Here is a 15,979-nt window from a genome sequence, read left to right as displayed (position 1 = left end):
GAATAGCACCGCCCACTGCTTCCCTGCCCGGCTTCCTGGAGATTGTCAGGCTCACTCAGACTTTAGATGACCCACTATTTTGGGAGTCTCCCAAACATACTCGGGAGAGTCGACAAGTATGCTGCAGGTACTCTGACTTACAGACTGATCTTGCATTAGTTTTGCTAACTAAGCACTTATCATCGCAATCTCTGGTGGGTCAAAACTGTCCTGATTAGACACTTGCAAAATAGATAAAGGTGGGTAAAGCATGACAACAGAATTTGTGGGAAGATGGTAGGTTATATAAAATAGTCACCAGCACTGGAGGTAAGCCTACAGGCAGAAAATATACAGCCTTCTCCTCTGTACACACAACATGCATGATAAATGTGCAACACAGTTTATGCATGTAACTGTATATTTATTTCTTTTTTTAAAGAACACTCCTTAATGATTTGTAATTCAATATACAAATTTGGTTTCACAGAATTATAATCCACTAAATAGCACAAAAACCCAGTTCCACACAGTCAGATGTGCTTTGTCACCTTCTGTTTAAAGACACTCCAGTACATTGATTTGGTGACATGTCCAACTGAGAGTTACATATAATTGTACCAGTGATGCACTTGTACATATACATGGGGTGGAATGTTTCCCATATGTATGATTGGAGTATACTGAGCAATGTTCACATAAGACCATATATTTGTCATATATTCATTACTGTGTCATACAGTTTTGGGAGAAATAAAAGCTCACAATAAGCACATGGTTGTACTTTTAATGCTTTACATTACTATCATTTTAAAATCACAATCAGCACTTAAGTTATAGTCAATTCAGCAAAAAGGGACGAAAATATTACAAGAATAAAGAACTGACCGATACATCCGTAATTTTTTTGTTATTGTTTAACCAATGCATAAGTGCATAATAAGATGATATTTCAGTTAAATATATCTTGCTTACACTAAACATTTTATCTTTTGTTCTAATTACGCAACAGTAAACCCCATGCTTCACATAGAAAAAGTGATTCACGACATTAAGAAAAAAATGTACAATTTATGAAACAAAGTAAATAAATATTAGTATTACAGGATTGGAGCTGTACATAAAAGCTGTTGAGTTTCAGTCTTATAAAAATATGTTTTAGTGCAACCTCACATATATATTGATGCTATTTTTACTTTTTACATTAGACCCAAGTGTCCAAAAAAGAATGAAATTACAATTATTACAAAGCAGATACACAAATTCTAAAATATATACAAGGTACTGCTAAAAATGCTTATAAGAATATAAGCAAAGTAAAGAAAAGGCACAAACATCTGTACAATTAAAAGTACCAGACCCAATACAAGAGTTTAAAGTTTCATTTTGGTCAGGCTCATGATGACTTATTTGTATAGATATATATACAAGTAAATATATATATATATTTATCTGTTTACATATAATAAAAGTACTTTCAAGAACAAATTATCGTTAAGTACATCAGACATGCTATGAATGTGTTTTCTACAAGAAAAGAGTTATTTTATAACATAGTCTACATGCCCATTCAAATCAATGCAGGTTACTGGATTCAGTAGATGAGTCCTTTATTTCCTGTGTGCTTGTTGACTCTTCTTTCTTGCCATGGAATCCTAGCTTTGTCATGTCCATGCTTTTACTATAGAATTTGGAATGAGCTACCGTAGACTGTGATGTACCAAAACTGTCTTTTTCTCCGTGCAAGTCAACATGGGTGGGTGAGGCACATGCAAGTGACATGCCTGCCTCAATTCCACTAAAGTGCCTAATGCCAAACTGTGCACTTTCTAAAGTTTTTTTATTGGGCTCAGGAGGACGAGACAGTTGGTCCCGCTTCAGCGGTAGACCTTCCTCTGCAGCAATCCTCAGGCAAGCAATGGCTTTTGTGCAAGTGCGTATATTTTCCTCCTGCTCTTTCTCAGTAGGCTTGGAGCTTTCATCTGAGGGGCTTTGCCCCGGTGAAGGTAATAGAGTTGGGGTAGCTCCAGGTGAAGGATCTCCAAGTGGGAAATCAGAATGTTTTTTAAGGTGCAGTGGGACACATGATTCTGCAGATGGAATTGTCTTTTCATCTGAGCTGCTCGGGTGCAAATGAGTGGTTGTAGAGGGGTGAGGACTGGGCTGGATTGCAGAATTTGAATTAATAATTTGAATCCCACCAATTGGGATCATAGGTAAAGGTGCTCGTATTTGCTGCTGTGAGTGCAATGGCAGATGACTGAAAACATAGTCTTTGTGGCCATCAGGGGCTTGGCCAAGGCTTTGGTGTCCAGGAATATCTTCTGGATGAGGGCCTACATATGGGAACTGTGGCCAGTTCTTTCGTGAACTCTGTAAGTAGAAACACAAGACACTATTTAATACATCAGAAAGTATATTTGTATGTTTCACCTGCACAAAAATGCACATACATTTTAGTTGAGAGATAAACTATAATAACATTTTGTTGTAATTTAGGTTTGATTCAACAGAAAATATTGGTTAAAAAGGACTTTTCACATTATGTAGGTATTTTAGTAAATAACATTGGCGCTGGTCCTATGTTATAAGTAAGGGTTGTAGCTGCTGCATAACACCTTTCCTGTTGCAGAGAGAGACGAGCAGCACTGGAAATGAGCAGCAGACTTCCCTCGCAATATTTGAGTGTTGGGACCCTGATAAATAGAATGCTATATATAATGAATGTTGGGAGTCCCATTAGAGGAACTCACATACAATTATAAGGCAAGAGTTGAGGGGGTGGGGTGACAACAAATTATATTTAAAGCAGAAAACCCCTTTAAATACTATGCACAACGAAACACACTATTAAAAGAGAGAGAGGCATTTTACTTCATGGTGGTGTATTGAATAAGCAGTATGTATTGCAAAGTATAGTGTGCACTTGGCTTTTGGCACTGTATTCCAGTGGCTGTACATACACTGTTTAATTTTTAAATCCATCATAATGTTATTTTATAAATAATTACCACATTTTTAGATAGAATCTGGAATTACTGCTTCCACAGGTGCTCTTATCAACTTGCATTCATACTTGAATATTCGTGGAAATCTAGAAGTTGCAAGCTTTTTCCCAGCCAAAGCCAGCTTAGTTGAGAGAAGCATAAACTCAGCAAATTACAGTATTTTTACCTGACTTATAGCAACATGGTCCATGTTGAAATATTCTTGGGAATATCAAAAGTAGTTTATTGTGTAGAAAAAAGACACAACATTTACTCCTTTTTCATAGTTAGCTATATACAGTATAGTAATATGTTTGAAATCTATCTTATTATTTGTATTATCTATTTCTTAAATGGAAATTTATGCAAACCCGCTACCTAATTATTTGCGGTACGGCTAACTTAACTGGCATAGTAACTACAGTGTTTAAATATTTTGGGCATTAAATAAAGCAGCAAAGAAAATCATAATAGAAAAAGTGCTAAAGAACTAGGTTATGATCAAATCAACTTTGACTAGCCACAGTTGTGATGGCTTTTTTTGTGGAATAATCATAAACATAAGGTCACGCAAATCTTCATTTTGGCTTCGCAATAAAAAAAACTATTTCTAGATTTGGCTTGATATACCTAAGGTTCTTGCAAGGAAAATGGGCACAGATGCCACTTGTGTGCTCTCAGCCAAAACAAACACATAAACTACTCAAAAAGTATTAGTAGTTAAGTTAGTAAATAACTTACATTTCAGGCTCTATCACTCCTAGCTGCTTTTTGTGCTTTTCACACATTAATAAACATTATAAGCATTAAAAATAGGACAAATAAGAATCAATTATTACTGCTGCATTTAAACTTTTAGAACATAGCTTGCCCTATTTACCATGTTTTAATGTGTGCTACAAGTACAATAGATTGTTCTGGTAAAAGGGCTATGCATGAAAAGCACATGGGAAAATGCAAACACTAACACTTGCCTTTCTATCCATTTTTCCAGCACATATGTGTAGCCCTAAGGAAGGCTCTCTTTAATGTGCTCTAAAAATGTTTAACCAGATAAGAATGTGTCATTATCATAAAAACAAGAATAGTTACCACCATGAGATAAAGGTTTGACATCTACTCATATTGAGACACACATATATCAAAATGTCTGGAAGGGCTAGTGAGAGAATGTAAACTTAAGCTAACTTTAGGTAGTAAGAAAAACAACAGTGCCATGGCAGATGATAGTGGGTTATGACCGCCACATTATTCATATGACTTCAGGATCTAATAGTGAGCTATAAAGCTGACCACACATGAGCGATCCTGTCAAACAATATGATTATTGTTCAAATTGGCCACACAAGATCCCACTGCTCGACCAGAAATATGTTTCCATGCCACCTGTTTGGGCGATTGACAGGGGCTATTAGCCTGCATGTAGAGACCACATGTTCTGACCACATTTTCCACTATGCTGAATAATTATCAGAGTTCACTGCATTTTTCAGCGCATACACACTGCGATATCAGGCCAATTGACCGGTATTGGCTGCAGGATCGCAGTTTTATCTATAAACAGAAACATGCTCAAATTGAAAAAACTATCCAGCTCTGTGTTTATTTGTATCAAGAGTGAATACAGATACAGTTCTATAAAATGTGTGACCAAGTGTATGTGAAAAATAACTTTATAACCCAGTTTTCGTGGCTGAACAAAGGTGAAAAAAATTTCCCTTTTTTGTTTTACTGCTGATCCTGTTGGCTTACTACTGTCTTATTAACGGTTAGGTAAGTCCGTAAATGTAATAGTTACAAAATTACTTGAATATGAGATATTAATTGTATTGCTTATTATGGACCTCTGGTCTATTGCTTTGAAACAAGTGCAGTCACATCTAAATGCAACTGAAATGCTTGTGAAAACAACATTGTTGCTTGTGAATGGAACTTGGTTCATAAACTTGGCTCATTGTTGGAAATACAATTTGTGGCAAACATTTATGATGACTTTACAACAAACAGCAAATTGGTATATCAAGGAAAATGACCATGAATACTGGAATATGGAAACAATATAAATCAAAGCAGAACTTACTCCATGTCCAAGTAATCCTGAGTCTGAGTGCAAATAATGACTCATTGGCAAACTTGGGTTATGGTGTAAACGTCTTCTTGGAGAAAGTGCTCTAAAGCTGGCCATATATCTTCTCTCCCGTCTCGGAGAAAGATCTCTCCCAGTAGACATATCTTTCCCTGGTGACATTGGCCTTAGAGGTGAGAGATGACGCCTTGGTGATACATCCCTTCGAGGTGATAATTCTCTTCTTAGTGCAGCTTCTTTTCTCGGTGACAGGTGCCTCATTGGTGAAGCATCTCTTCGTGGTGATAAGTGCCTTCTGGGAGACAAGTCTCCCCTCAGTGACAGGTACCTCTTTGGTGAATTGTCTCTGCATGGAGAAGAATCGTATCCTGGAGAGGAATGGCGACTACAAGATGAGAAGTCCCTGGGGGATGAACTAGGTTCAGAAGTAAGCATATAGTCCTCATCCATACTGCCTGGTGCATCAATTTTGTCTCTGTCACGTTCCAGACTGTTAAGGAAAAGCTTTTGATAGTCTACCCTATGGGAGTCTCCACACATAACACTTGGAGTCCTGAGATGTGTAACTTGAATACTAGGCATAGTGGACAAGTAGCTCATCAAGGAAGAGTGCCCCATGGAGCCCTCAGGAGATGCCCTGTGAGATGCTGAATCAGCTGTTACAGACAGCGTTGAGAATCGAGGTGGCTGAGGGCTAGTGCTTCTTGATCTAGTTTTTGGTGTTCCATCACCCTGGTTGTCATCAAAATCTTCCTCATCATCATCGTCATCATCGTTGTCATCTCCATCATCGCCATCTGTTTCCTCAGCATCTGAAAACTGGTGATCAATAGCTATGCTGCTCTTCTCTGATTCTTTCTGTGCATCATCAATGTTTCCTGAAATTAGAAAGTTATCTAAATGAGAATTAAAGTATAAGGATGTCAAAATGTAATTTAAGCCTCTTTAGAAAAATAAAATACATGATAGACAAGTTTAAATCACGAGCCAACTGTAACCTAAAATGATAAAATTAATATTTAAGACCCGTACATGCAATAAGACACAAGCCAATTTGACTGCAAATAGCATTGCAGCGTTAGCTTTACTGCAAAGTCACGCTGGTCCAGATGGTGACTTACAATAAATTTTAAAGGAGGACAAGCACAAAACCCAAAATGACCTTTATAAGACATCTACTATACTCTTGAAAAATGAGAATATGAAATATATCATGATAATATATTGCTGTAATAACTTAGGTTTACGTCATATAAGTTATAGCTGTAATAATTCAGACTTGGAATACGATACTACAATGGAATTAATTCACATGACTGTAAACGATAAAAATTGCTCTTGATCAAATTAAGTGACTTTAATTAAGTGACTTTAAAACAAAAGCCAGGACATTATTCATGTTTCCGTCATTGTACCCTGACACCAACTTGTCTTTATACCCTTTTAATAGCTATTAAATTACTTTAACAGGTGCTGAACCAAGGGAAACCTGGACTCAATCGGGCTACCATTTACTTTGGGGAACTCCAATGTGACAGCTAGATTTCCTTCCAAACCAATAAGAAAGTGCTTTAAACATTTGTTTTCAGGCGACCAGGTGTCCAGTAAGAGTTTGATTCTCATGCCATATTCCTGAAACCTCAAGCTGTAAATGACCTTTCTGGGTTAACAAGTACCTACAGTTTATGAAGTTCATAGCACCAAATTCCATGCATATTTACAACAATACATAGATTGTCATATGGGCCTTTAATTGTAATAATGTCAGTAACTGTCCAATTCATCTGGGAACATATTTTGCTGTTGCTGTGATTGACATGATTAAAAGCACAGTAACAAATAGCTTGAGATCATGTCAGTTCCCAGTCAGCAAAGGATGAAACTATGAAATAAATGCAAATTAAAATATATTATACATTTGTCACATCCGTGCCTGTTACATGGAGCATTAATATAACTGATTATTTTGTCTATAGTTCCACTTTAAGTGCCTTTACAATATTATGAGATATGATGTGCTTAATATCCATATGACAATGCCCTTATGGGGTACAATGCATAGTTGCTACAACTGGCTTTAGTTTTTTTTCAATAGAAGAGCTTCAATAGAGTAGGAAAATAACATACTAACAAGAAATTGATAAAATTATCTGAGCAAACGTTGCAAATTTAAAGTGAAATTAAGCTAGTCACATGTGGCAATATCAACCTTTTGCTAACTACCAAATGACAAAGTCTGTCTATAGTTTGGCCACATATGGAAAACCAAAGTTCTCAGATCCAGTCATTGGGCAGGCTGAGCAATTTATTATTGTACATTTATATAGCGCTGATCATACTACACAGCGCTGTACAAAGAATAGGTAACCATTTACCCTGTCCTATAGGAGCTTACCTTCTAAATTCCCTACCACATACACGCACACTAAGGTCCAATTTGTCATCATACAATTAACCTACCAGTATGTTTTTGTAGTGTGGGAGGAAACCATAGCACACCCACACAAGTATCGGAAGAACATACAAACTCCGCTGTGCCACTCTGCTGCCCAAAAAGCTGCCATGTTAACATCCAGATGACACCTGCACATACTATCAGATGTAGTCTTTAGCCAACATGATAATCAGCCCTGCCAGATCCAATCAGATGGGATATTTAATTGTCTCAGGGGATAAATTTGGGGTCTGCATATGTGCCAATTGTCTATCCATTTGGTAGTAAATAACCAAACTGCCCAAGACAATCAAGCCAACAATAGTAAATTTAGCTAGTTTTATTACCTGATGAAAAAGAAATGAGAACTCATTTGAGGGGCAAGATTATGTAAAGGCGATGAAGGATTTGAGTGAAAATAGATTTCAGCATATTCCTATAATCACAGAAATTTGTCCTCTATTATTAAAATAATTAGCTTTAATCACTTGCCTCTTTCTGAATTAGTACACACACATATTTGTAGTCTAAATTTATCCATCGATGCTAGGCAGTAGCGTGGGCGATTCATCTACATCTACACAGACACTCGAGAACCAAAATTAACTTGTGACGTACCTGATTCTTCGGCTTCTGCATCATCTACAGATGTCATTGCTACTCCAAGCTCCAGGCACTTTTTCATGTGGGCTTTCGACTTCATATGTTTTGTCAGGTTTCCTATAAGGAGACAGGCAATCAAGTTTAGTTAGCAGCAGTGTGGAGGTCTTTTCGGGTCATTTACGTATATCAGTGTTCTTATATTTTTTAGCAACCAGATTGTGGCACAACACATTCCTTTAATTGCAGCCCTTCCAGACCATCGTTCACTTAATGAGCAAGATGTTAGAATATAGATTATACTAATGAGGCCGTTCTCCGAACTGATGATGCAAATTAAAATGATCATTTATAAAAGCAGAGAGGACCATAAGCTGGAGTGGGTCCTCTGGTATATATTAAAATATTGAAAACATTCCACAGTCACTTCTATAGCATATGCTTTTCTGTGTTAAGTATACAAAACATGTAAGCTGAATAAAACATGATTTTCCAATAAAAAATATGCCAGGATTAGTATTAATAATAATACATAATATTTGTATGTTAAAACTTTCCAATGATCCTGAAATATGCACTCTTGTTAGGATTTTATCACTTGTGTAACTACCAGGGTAGCAGGTAATATGGGGCATGGTTGCTAAGGGTCCCCATGTAGCTGCCACCTGTGCTGCTCCTGGGCCTAACTCCCCTCTGCAGTGGCCACAGTAGGCATCCCTGCTGTGACTGCCAATACAGTAAGGAATTCGAAGCCCCAGAATGCTGTGCGTGCAAGATGGCATACTAGGACTCCAAAATGAAATTCTGCTCTGATGTTCCCTTCCTCTCGGTGCAGGAAGTGCAAAGTGCTACACAGCGGAGGAAGGAGAGGCAGCCAGCCATTAAGTGAGGAGGTGTGACACGCTCTGTAAATTTTAGCGGCTCTGCAAAATTTTACTATGGGCCCCCAAAGATTTAGTTATGCCCCTGGATTTCATGGTGGAATGCTAAATAAAACTGCAGCAAATTTAAACTGTTATGACTAAACTGTACTCCCAGGCCCTTCTCATAAAATAGGCAAATTGAATCCTGGAGAACGGAGAAAAAACCCTCATAAAGTATTTGACTTTCATTTAATTCTAGGAATTGCATAGTTAAAAATAACATTTTCCATCTTCCCGTCCCCATAATGGTATTTTAACGATATTGCCTATATATCAATTCAGGGTTGGATGAGTGGTGTAGAGAGTGTGTACACTGCTAATCTGCATGATATGGTCATTTATGTTACCCATGTGTTAGTGATCCATATGGGATGGCAACAAACATTTAACCAACAAGCTACTCTTTCATTTCCATAAATGGCAGATACATTTATACTGTATTATCACAACTTGTAAACAATTCACAAGGTCAATGACTGGTGTACAAAATATAACATGTTACAAAAAAATACAAATTAGGGATTAAAACAAAGACATCTCAAAAATAGGTTCCAGAATGAAGAGTGTTTTCTATTCAACAGATGTACAACTTTTGTAAGCACCTCGTGCCTCTGCTGTCAGAAAGAGTGGAGTGCAAAAAATAATGTTTTACCTACCAATTAATAAATAACATAGAAGGACGAACAAATATGATATAAGAAATCCATTACAGTCCTTATTGATTTTAAGGGCTTCGATGCAATCCTGGTTTCAATTAATAAAAACATCCCTGGACCAGTGGCATCAAATGGAAGCCGTTCTCTCTGCAACTGAATGTATGTGAACACTAGCTTTTAGGACTCCATCAATAATTAATGCAGCTACGGATGGAGTGGGCCCGAGGGAGTCTGTGGGCCTTTACATTATTGATAAACTTGAAACTGACCCACTGAAAGGACCGTAAAAGCATACTCCTCTTTGAATGCCTCTCTATTATACTGCCGGTGTCATCTTTGTTTGCAGCATTGTCCACATCAGCGCAGTTACAAACATTGTACACGTCAACACTGCAACATCAGAAACATCTGTCAGGGAGCCTGGTGAATATGCAGCACTTTCGCTGCAGACAGGTTGGCATTATAGGTAGTCTACAGATAATAATTATGTTATGCAAGGAGTCTGGAAGTCTCATATTCAAATCCCTGAACTATATAGGTAATATTCTGCTGGAGCGGTTTACATAAATGATGACACACTTTACAAAACCAATACAGATAATAGTGTTTGGTCAGTTTTAACCAAAGCTTATGAACTCCCGGAAGGTAAATATATATTGCATTTTTGTCTGTTTTGCGGACATTGTTTTGTATGTTCTTTTGTGGGAGCTACTGTGGAGCACTTTAAAATGACATACAAAGGCATTTTAGAGAATGACATCAAAAATCAAGCCAACACTCACAAATTAGAAAGGGGTATTCAAATTCTCAGTGAGGAGAAGGAAAATAATTAAAAAATTTACTGGGGGTGAAAAATCCCATTTAGTCAATCAACATGCTTCCCTTTGTTGATTCTTGGCCCAACACGCTCAGATCTGTTGCAGGCTCAATCACTGTACAACCAAATATACGATAGATTTGACAATGCACCTTGTTGCCAAATCTGCCATATACCAGGTACCTCAGTGATTGGGCTGTGTAACAGGATTGGACTTGATCACATTAAATTCCCTCAGTCCAGGCTGGCCAATTTTCCATCTGGGCCAAATGGATCAGATTTTAATTTAATAGAATGGTTGCTTGATTGACAATTGGTCGACATCATTTGCCCATGTATGGCCATCTTTAGAAGCGTATTGTTTCGATTTTGTCTAAATTCTTTTTACTCCTATGACTGAACAACTATATGTACATAATCTTGAAGAATATAAGGTTTTGGTTTCCTTGAAAGCATGACAGAAGGTGAGAAATTACTCTTTGTGCAAGCAGAAAATTGAAGACACTGCTTAAATGAACATAAAACACACAGTAAAAATAGATCACTACAACAATGGTTTACTGACCATACAGCTAACATCTAGTAATATATGCATCTGTTACACAAAAGCATTTAAACTGTATTCACTGCTGATTAAGCAAAGTCTAGTACCTTCAACATACTGTTCAAGAGATTAGAAAGTACCTTTTGTTTTAAAGGCAAAGTTGCACAGTTTGCACACATAGGGCCGTACATCCGTGTGGGTGCGGATATGCTTCTTCAGCATGCTTGGCTTCTTACAGCGTATACCACATTCTTCACATATATACTTTCCACGACCTCGTCCTCTCACATATACATAGTCTTCATTGGATTTAAAACTGTTGACAAACAATGATTCATTAATGTCTGCTCAATCTAAATATAATATACAATATAACTGAAAACAGCATCAGTGCGTTTTGTCATTTAATTATCATTTTGTTTGCACACTTTAATATACAGAAAAAAATACAATGATATGATTACATGTATAAAGAGGCAAGGTAATTTGCTTAATGATGCAAACATTCTAGTAACTCAATAACTAAAATGTATTCCAAAACAGTCTTTTCTTTAAATTAAATGCTAGCAAACGAGTCATAGGGGTAAATGTATCAAGCTCTGATTTTCAGGTGGGTTTGAAAAGTGGAGATGTTGCCTATAGCAACCATTCAGATTTCACTTTTCAAACCCGCCGGAAACTTGCAGCATGATACATTTACCCCCGGTGTGATGCTTTATAGTAGAACTAAATGTTGCAATGTATATATATTATGTTGTTATTTTTTTCCCTAATGCTATGATCTCGTCAATGTACAGCGTTATGTAATATGTAATACGCTTTATAAATAAAGGATAATAGTAATAATGTAAAAAATATGCATTGGTAGAAATTTAGTATCTTTTTAAATCGATATATAAACTTAAAATTCATCAGACTGGGTACTGATGCCACGGATAGGCACACGTCTGCCCTGCATAATGATAACTACAGTAGTAACAGAATAGGAGTCACAATTTCAACTGAATAAGAGGGGCTCATAAGGTCCTTATAATAAGAAGTCTCTTAATCCAAAGTAATAAACAACAGCAGACAGCCGCACTCTCATTCCTTTTTATGGAAAATGGTATAGGATTACCATGGTAAATAAATAAATTAGCTAGTGATTTCATGGTAATCCAGCAATTTGTTCATACAGGCTAGCCTCTAGCATGGTAATTGGCTGCTATGTTTAGGGGACTGGTACCTATTCCAATTGTTGTGAATTCACTACAGAGAAAGCAAAAGTAACGTCCTCTGTTTTTTTTTTGTTTGGTTAATGAAAAACCAACACATGCACAAAAATTGCCATTATTAAAAGACAGCAGAGTGATTTAACACTGCAAAATGGATGCAAATTACATAAGAAGTCATTCATTCCAATCACGCAACAACATAACCATACAACTTTGAGCCTATATATTCATGCTTCAGGACACAGTTCCATTTTTAGTTTGGAAGCAGATATAAAACTGCTTTATTCATTCACATGCACATGTTGTTATGTGAATAATAATAAAATACATATCTTTAAGGTAAACATGAAAGGTGTGAATGGAAACAGCTACCAAGTCAGTGAATTACTGTAGAAATCACCAATCCCCACAAATACCTTCTTTCTCCTAAAGCTCAAGAAGCAGAAGTTCTCTAGTGGAAAACAGATTTTTACTTCATGCCCTAAAACCCTATTTATAGAGTGTATTCAATTATTTCCCGCAAGAATTCGTTTATCAATACTGTCACAAATAAATTCATATTATTCTGTTGCTGTATTTCAAAAACTGTCCATATACCATAGAATTAAAAGGACAGCGTAAGCTACGTTTAAATGTAACTGTCGCTAGTTGAAATGACGTCACTCTGAGTGCCAGCATGTTCTACAGTCGGGGTTAATAGCAGGGTTGACGGAATTACTCTGTGTCACTTTTTCAGTAAGTCTTTATATCCTACTTGTCTAAAATAAAACAATCAGCATTGTTTTGTAGCAGTTAGTAATGTCGGAAATCTCTTCTTCACTATCGCGTACCCCACCCTAAAGAACATGCAGTAATGTTATTGTTAGAATGGACTGTTAAAAATTGTGTGTGAAAATGATAAAATCTGGATATTCAAATTGATCAGCCAGGCTGGAAAATGTTGGCTCTCCATTGTCAAAAAATGATAGGATGGATACGTGAGTTTTCTTTTTACTAGCTGAATTCAAATAGATTATATATAATATGCCACATGCAAATCATTGTGCGCAGTAGAGATTTTTTTCTATAGGTGAATAACACTTTCTGCTGTGTGTGCTAAATTTGATAACCAAAAACTATTCAGCAATCACATCATATCTATGCATGTGCAGCCAACTTCTTTCTGCCTGGAAGAGTATTTGTAGATAATCCTTCTTTTGTCTTCTATCTGTCAATATGTGGGTTTTGTTTAGATGTGTGTAGACGATTTCAGTTTTGGGTGGCTATAAGTGAATGCTGAGATGCAATAGTTAACTAAACCAAAAATGTTTTAATATGAAATAAACCTAACAATCACTGCAGGAGCTAGATTTGTTTTCTTCACACTTGAAGATGACATTGTGAGTAAAAGGAAGTGACATTTCAAGGGACAGTAACTGTGAGACAAGAGCTGCTTTTCTTGAGAAAACTGCACAGTTCCAGATGGAGCCTTAACTTGTAGTCATCACACAGCATCTTTTGCAAATTGAAATGAAGGAATTTGCAATTTGTGTTAGTAAAGTATCACTGCTTATTCAAGAGCGTTATCGAGATCATTTTAACACCTGTTTGCTCTTCTTTGTCAGCATAGAGGCAAATCAAAATTGGATCAAAACAGCTGCATTATCAAACAGAGGTATGTTTACCAGACCGTACATTTAAAAAGCAGTCATTTTCACAGCTTTAAACTGCAGCATTTTACTGCTGCTTTTTCTAAAGTTATCCCTTTTGCAATCATCATTTTCAGTCATGTGGTGTGGATACAGTACAAACAGCGGTGTCACTCTCTGAAATCATTATGTCAAAGATAGCAATACATTTTAATCCAAAATTTCAGAAGAAATCAAGGGCAGAGGACACCAAAAGAGAAAAAGTGAGTGTGTTGTCACTAAAAAAAATATAATAAAAATAAAACACAATAGTGTACTCTCTGTGGACATTGTGGAAAAGTATTCACCTTAGATAGTTAATAGGATAGCTTTAATAATTGTAAAGTTATGGTCTTTGATGGACCACACTGACCATTTAGAGATGTTGTGCTCAAATAAAAAAATTCAAAGTACATAGTGTTGTCTGTGGTATTAATTATACATACTTACAATGTGAAATTATACTCACCCAACTGGGGTATTCAAAGTGCCTTTCTGTTTGTATGAATGCAGACCACTTCTACACGTTTCACAAATAACAGGAAAGTTGATTCACAACATGGTTTGATATTTGTAAAATTGTACGTGCATTCTCAATTATACATTAATTATATTGAAGGTACTACATCATGATGTTATCATTCCTCCAGAAATAAAATAATTTTCTCATTGAACAATGAATCTCTGAATTCATACAAATAGAAAGGAATTGTTAGTGTTTCGAAGAATCCTCACAGTCTCTTTTGGGCAGGACATGAATATTTTGTTCCCATTGAAATCTTTGTTCCTTTGCCAAAAGCATGGACGGACCCTGAATGCAGCTTCTTTTTATTTTAGGTAGTCCCGCATTTCTTAAAGTGCAGCAAATATAGTCAAAGAGCTACTCGAAGTGATGTGACCTACGCCTCTCCTCTCAGCTTATAAAATCATTCCACCCTAGGGTCCAAGACTTCTCCCGAGCTCCCCCCCCACATCACTGGAATTCCCTATCTCACCCTACAAGACTATACCCAATTCTTAAATACTTCAAATGCTCCCGGAAACCAACCTCTTCATGCTTGTCTACCCTCTCACGTCATAGACCTCCAGTTTGCCATCTGCTCCCTCTCTTGCCTGTCTGCCCTGTCTACTCCTTCTGTCTCTCCTCTCCCTCTAGAATGTAAGCTCTCACAGGCAGGGTGTTCTCTACTATTTGTCCACTTTCTGTTGGCCCTGTCTGTATGTCCTTGTTACAGTGTACGCTGTATATGGTATGCTGTACCGTACAATTGACTATGTTAGCTAAGTGTACTGTTGTATTTGTTTTTATGTTAATTTGCACATAGGTACTATCTGGTTAATGTATTATTGTATTTATGTAATATTACTGTATGTATTTGATTTGTATTGATGTACCCTTGCTGTACAGTTTTCCGTATTATCTGGTACTTTATAATTAAACATTGATGATGATAATCACTATTTTGAGGTCTGCTTCAGCTTTGTTCACTATAAAGTACCATGTTGGATGTACAAATATCTTAGTACATAGTTTAACAATACTAATTACCCTTGAGGGTCAATTCATTTTTCCAATAAAGACATTAAATTCTAGCACTGTGTATTCAATAAAGGCATACAAAAGAGATAATTTGTGTTATATGTTTTAATCTGAATCACTAATCAGAAACTATTAAGACTTTTAGTGATGATCTGATCATACTTAATCAATTCAATACAGATATACAGGTAATTCTAAAGGTGTCACAAGCTAGCATATAATAAATATTACATTAAACAGTAGGCCAGAAACCCAATCCATATGATTCCCCTACAAACTTAAAATATAATGTAATGAGAAATGAAATGAATATACTAAGAAAAGCCTTTCGTTATTTATGGCAAATGAGAAAAACAAACGACTATTTCAACATATACAGTAAACTAAGAAAATAAGTTTCATGTTATCATGAAACATTATATTATGCAAAATACAGTAATTATAAAATTCCACAGACAACTAGTTCAGATATACTATAAGGCTGAAAAAAGTAAGTAGCCATTTAGTTCTTAGACGTTGCACAACCACATAA

The 15,979-nt window shown here is 36.4% G+C and overlaps 1 protein-coding gene across 2 annotated transcripts in view; it reads right to left on the bottom strand.

Moving 5' to 3' along the window:
* Positions 1 to 752: 752 nt before the first annotated feature.
* HIVEP2 (HIVEP zinc finger 2) overlaps positions 753 to 15,979 on the bottom strand; it is a 178,952-nt gene continuing 163,725 nt past the window's right edge. For both annotated transcript variants that reach the window (XM_075203239.1, XM_075203238.1), the window contains exons 7-10: positions 11,167 to 11,342; positions 8,105 to 8,206; positions 5,047 to 5,930; positions 753 to 2,352 (exon numbers count right to left, since the gene is read on the bottom strand). In XM_075203239.1, the coding sequence (XP_075059340.1) occupies positions 1,555 to 2,352; positions 5,047 to 5,930; positions 8,105 to 8,206; positions 11,167 to 11,342 (1,960 nt within the window). In that variant the 3' untranslated portion in view covers positions 753 to 1,554. The remainder of the gene's footprint in view (positions 2,353 to 5,046; positions 5,931 to 8,104; positions 8,207 to 11,166; positions 11,343 to 15,979) is intronic.

This window comes from Mixophyes fleayi, chromosome 3 (genome assembly GCF_038048845.1).
Source record: "Mixophyes fleayi isolate aMixFle1 chromosome 3, aMixFle1.hap1, whole genome shotgun sequence".
NCBI classification, from domain to species: Eukaryota; Metazoa; Chordata; class Amphibia; order Anura; family Limnodynastidae; genus Mixophyes; species Mixophyes fleayi.
Note: the sequence above shows the minus strand (reverse complement) of the source record. Positions and strands in the feature narration are given on the sequence as shown.